At 40.3% G+C, this 5,000-nt stretch overlaps 1 protein-coding gene across 1 annotated transcript in view; it reads left to right on the plus strand.

Moving 5' to 3' along the window:
* mctp1a (multiple C2 domains, transmembrane 1a) overlaps positions 1–5,000 on the plus strand; it is a gene marked incomplete at both ends in the record, with an annotated part of 363,122 nt that overhangs the window by 327,229 nt on the left and 30,893 nt on the right. The window contains 4 exons of the mRNA XM_084307451.1: positions 1,415–1,517; positions 3,208–3,310; positions 3,917–4,018; positions 4,680–4,754. Coding sequence (XP_084163577.1) covers positions 1,415–1,517; positions 3,208–3,310; positions 3,917–4,018; positions 4,680–4,754 — 383 coding nt within the window. The remainder of the gene's footprint in view (positions 1–1,414; positions 1,518–3,207; positions 3,311–3,916; positions 4,019–4,679; positions 4,755–5,000) is intronic.

Genomic DNA, 5,000 nt, shown 5'->3' on the forward strand with positions numbered 1-5,000 from the left:
CTGAATTCAAAGTTAGCTAGGAATCAATTAGCATTAATGACTATGATTTATAATGAGCCAACTACTGTACAAATACTGTATAATATCTTATTTTGATGATTTACTTAATATTGTATCTTGTGTAGATTGGGTGAACAAATTAAAAGCTCTTGTTTATTATTTCATTCTGGGCTCTTATTTCTTTTTTTATACTGAAGCGGAAGAGTACAGTAGGTCAAACATTTAGCATCATAAAAATCTAAATTAAATTTTTTAAATGTTGTACTCCATGATTCCATAATGTTGCTACAGTTGCATGGAGCAAAATTATACCAGTAGGACACGCCAGAGCTGTGCTGTGTACACACATTACAGATCCAAGCTAAAAACTCAATTAAAGACTATTAAATATGGTGTTCGCTGTTATAGTGGTAATAGAACACTGAGGATAGCATGATGCAACATAGCTCATTTGCCTAACAGCTCTTTTATTTTTTTTAAATTTACCTTTGCCCAGGTACCTATCTAGGTACCTTATTTATTATCATGCAATTATACAATTTTATACAATTTTGTTATGAAACAGTACAAAAACGTTTTCTGGCCGTTTACAGAACCATTGTATAGAATCAGTCTGTTGCTCGATTGGCCCCTACTCCTCGGTCTCTCTGCTGGTTTGAAATAGAGATATAAAGGAACAGCCAGAATTCTCACACCCCTTCTCAACTCTCTTTATCCCCCTCTCTGAACTTCCATGGCCTTCTCTCTCTAGCTGCAGATCCACACCCTCCTCCGTATTCCCACCACAGTCGCTCCTCAAAGTCTTCTCTTTTCACACTCCCTCTCTCTCTCTCTCTCTCTCTCCCTCCCCTCCTCCTCCTTCTTCTCCTCCTCCGTGTAAACTGCCCTGGGCATGGTTGTCCTATAGTGCTTATCAGCCAGTTGTCCAAGCGATGGGATCCCTGTTTCCAGGGCATTATAGATGAAAATGGCTGGAGCTGCCGCGGTACGGACACATTGATATGCCATTCATAGCATCCAGGCTAAAATTAATGTATCTCGTTGTTACTATGGCGATAAGCACTAGTTATTGGATGCTGTCATGTGGTGTGTGGAGAGGATGCCATGTATGTCTGAAGATTAGGAGGCTGAGATAGGATAGATGTTGGAATTGTCTAGAAAATTTTTGTTTTTCTTTTGGATTTTGACATGGACCTTGTTAGCTAGCAAATCTTAGCAAGAGTGGATTTTGTCACTCAGTATTTTCAGTGTGTGTGTGTGGGGGGGGGGGGGGGGGGGGCAATAAAAAGGGTCATGTTGTCCTGGAATTCTCAAGGTGTCAAAACACAGCTGAATATTGAGTATTTGGTCACAAAATATTTTCACTACTAAAAAGCTAAATGTTTTTTTCTTTATGTAATTTCCCCGCCGTCAGGTAAAAGCGACCCGTTCTGTGTGGTGGAGCTGAGTAATGACCGGCTGCAGACACACACCGTCTATAAGAACCTCAACCCAGAGTGGAACAAGGTCTTCACCTTGTGAGTAGAGACTGTAGACATACATACATAATGTGCATACAGTACATACACACACACACACACACACACACACACACACACACACACACACACCTACACACACACACACACACACCTCACACACACACACACACACACACACACACACACACACACACACACACACACACACACACACACACACACACACACACACACACAACATTGTATATACACATGTAAGCATACATGCTTGCATACACACACATAGACATCCACAACACATACAAAGAAACACCCTGTAACACATACAAAGACACACACAGGCACACACACACACACACACACACACACACACACACACACACACACACACACACACACACACACACACACACACACACACACACACACACACACACACACACATACATACAAAAATATCTATTTCACTTGGACATTTCTTTTGAATTGATATTTATATTGTAAGATTTATATATTAATATATCAAGTGGGCAGATATAGATTTGCCATTCATATTGTTTATAGATTTCAGTTTTTTCCTTTTTGTATCTTGAATATAATTATCACAATGAAAATAATTTATAGATACTACATAATGTTTATTTAATTGTATTATTTGGATTATTACTCAAACCAGTACCCACGGTCCATTAGAATATAATTGCTTATTTCACAATAATATGCCAATGTAATATATAGACTTAACATTCTTACAGAATATGTATTAATAGCTAAATATATTTTCTGTAAATCATTGTTTTTTCTTTTTTTTAAAGAAAGAAAGAAAAAGCAACATTTTATAAAGAAAATATTTGTATCAACAGAAATACCAACGTGACATATTTCCCTTTACCTATAGTTGATCTAACTTTGCATATTATACATGTACATCAAATACATATTTATTTCTGGAGAAATAATTCTAGTCATCTCCTCCCATAACCTCATTTTTATTCATACTACCAGCTTTCTCCTCAATAGCCTACTTTTCAAAACATGACATGTCAAGGTTGTTGCATACTTCTATTATTTCCTCAACACAGACAATGAAATATAATGAGAAAAGAAAAAATATATATAAATTAAGTTACTCTAAGAGTCATGTTAACTACCAATGTTAACAGATGCATGTGAGATATGGGGATAGCCTGTAGATCGTTTTACTCTGCTTAATATAAAATAGTGATATGCCATATAGGTGATTTACAAATTAATAGTTTTAGCTGTTCTCTATGTTACCTATGGAATGTGTTTGATACATGAAATAGTCTATAAATGGTTTTGCACTGTGCAAAAATAGTGCATTATGCTCTGTATATTAAATATATTGTGTGTACCGGTATATGATATGTTTTCTGGGCTATTTTACAAGTTTATATTGTTTTATATTGTCTTGTATATCTTATTACATCCAAAACCTGCATGTGAAATGTGTACAGTAAGACAGTCTGTTTATTTGTTTTACTGGGTAATGTTAACTACATATGAAAATGTATCAAATACACCTTTTATGCTATTTGGAGATACAGTATGCAATCTTCTCATGGTTTGGTCATGGTGTGTACAAAATATAAGCTAGCCTATTAAGGGTTTTCCTGGTTGCAGTGGTTATAATGGTGTTAATGGTTGTAATGGTTTTAGCATCTGTGTGACCCTGTGTCTCTGTCTTTGTCTTTGTTTGGACCAGTAATGTGAAGGACATCCACTCTGTGCTGGAGGTCAGCGTTTACGATGAGGACCGGGACAGGAGCGCAGACTTCTTGGGCAAAGTGGCTATTCCTTTACTAAACGTGAGTCTCTGGTAGAGATGGCTGTGTTTGTTTTTGTTTTTTTTTTCCTCTGGGTGAAATACTGTATAAAGAGAGAGCACACAAGAAAAACATAGGCTACATGACAGAAGATATAAAAAGCAGAGGTTATTTTTGCAACCTTGTGGATGAGACAGTTGTTATTATTTTGCAAAGAAAGAGATGACAGAGGAGAGAGGGAGGGGGTGGAGAGAGAGAATAAGAAAAGAAAAGGGATTGATGAGTGAGAACAGAAAGTGACGAGGAGAGAGATGATAGAAAAGTGACAGTGATGGAGAGACAGAAAACACAGAGTGAAGAGCGTTCCTTATATACAAAAGATGTAGAGAAAGATCGTCTGTGTAAAAAAAAAGAAATAAGAGAGTTTCTAATATATCCATGCTCCGCTGTACAGAGTGATTCCCCAGGATAGTTAATTTCTGTTTGACAGAGCTGAGCTGCAGCGGGTAATGAACAGGTACTTGTCAGTGTTGCCACAGTTGTTTTGGGTTCCCTGTCAGCGCCAGCAGCTGGGGTTCAAAGGTGGCCTGGGGAACGCATTCAGCCGGGTATTGCCAGACAGACGCCTGTCATGTCCCTCTCCCACAGATCCAAAATGGAGAACGCAAAGCCTACGCCTTGAAAAGCAAGGAGCTGACAGGGCCAACAAAAGGGGTCATCTTTCTCGAAATAGACGTGATTTTTAATGCTGTAAGTCTTTCTTCCATTTTTTTTCTTCGCCGCACCCCCGCCCCCCCCCCACCCCACCCCCACACACACATTTTCTTATCCCCCCCTCCCCACCCATCCTTCCTCTTTTCCTTCTCCTTGTATCCTTCCCTTTCTCTCTTTCCCTCCCTCCCTTCCTCCCTCCAGTGCTGTTGTCTTTATCCTGTTTCTCTCCCCCTCCCTCCTCTCTCTATCTCGTCCCTCACCCTCGTTTTGGCTTTAATTATCGAAGACTCCCTCTCGGCAGCCTTTGTTCGTCCATTCGCTGTCACTGTGTGGGTCCTACAGCGGCCATCTTAAAGCTATCTCTCTCTCTCTCTCTCTCTCTCTCTCTCTCTCTCTCTCTCTCTCTCTCTCTCTCTCTCTAGCCTCTGACATGGGGCACACTTTATGCATGTGCTGCCATTACACACAATAGTAGCCAATGCTATACGTACTGTATCCGTACTGCAAATCTTACAAAGCAACATACAGCCACACATCCATCAGGATAATCCCTCATAAACATCCTCACTATTTTACTAATACCCTTTCCAGTTCAGATGTTTTCTTTTTGTTCACTGGTGGATGTGTGGTTTGATGTGAACCTCACCGCCGGTGTCTTGTTGTCTACATGTGCCTGTTCAATCCCCCCCCCCCCCAGGTGAAGGCTGGCCTCAGGACGTTGATCCCCATAGAGCAGAAGTACATAGAGGAGGAGCCCAGGGTATCCAAACAGGTACATTAGCAACCGAAACACCTTCGCCCACAGCCACTCAACATCATCTGTCTCCATGTACCCCGTTCTACATTGCCGTGTGAACAAAGACCAAAACACGTCTGGAGAAAGACACCTTGTGAAACGCACACGCTGTGCGGGCAAGACAGAACGGGATGAACGAAAAGAGAGAAAAAACACCCCTCCCTTTTTTCCTCTTCCTCTCCTCCCTCCCTCTCTCTCTCTCTCTCTCTCTCTCTCTCTCTC

Source organism: Notolepis coatsorum (assembly GCF_963971535.1).
Source record: "Notolepis coatsorum genome assembly, chromosome: 1".
Classification (NCBI taxonomy): Eukaryota; Metazoa; Chordata; class Actinopteri; order Aulopiformes; family Paralepididae; genus Notolepis; species Notolepis coatsorum.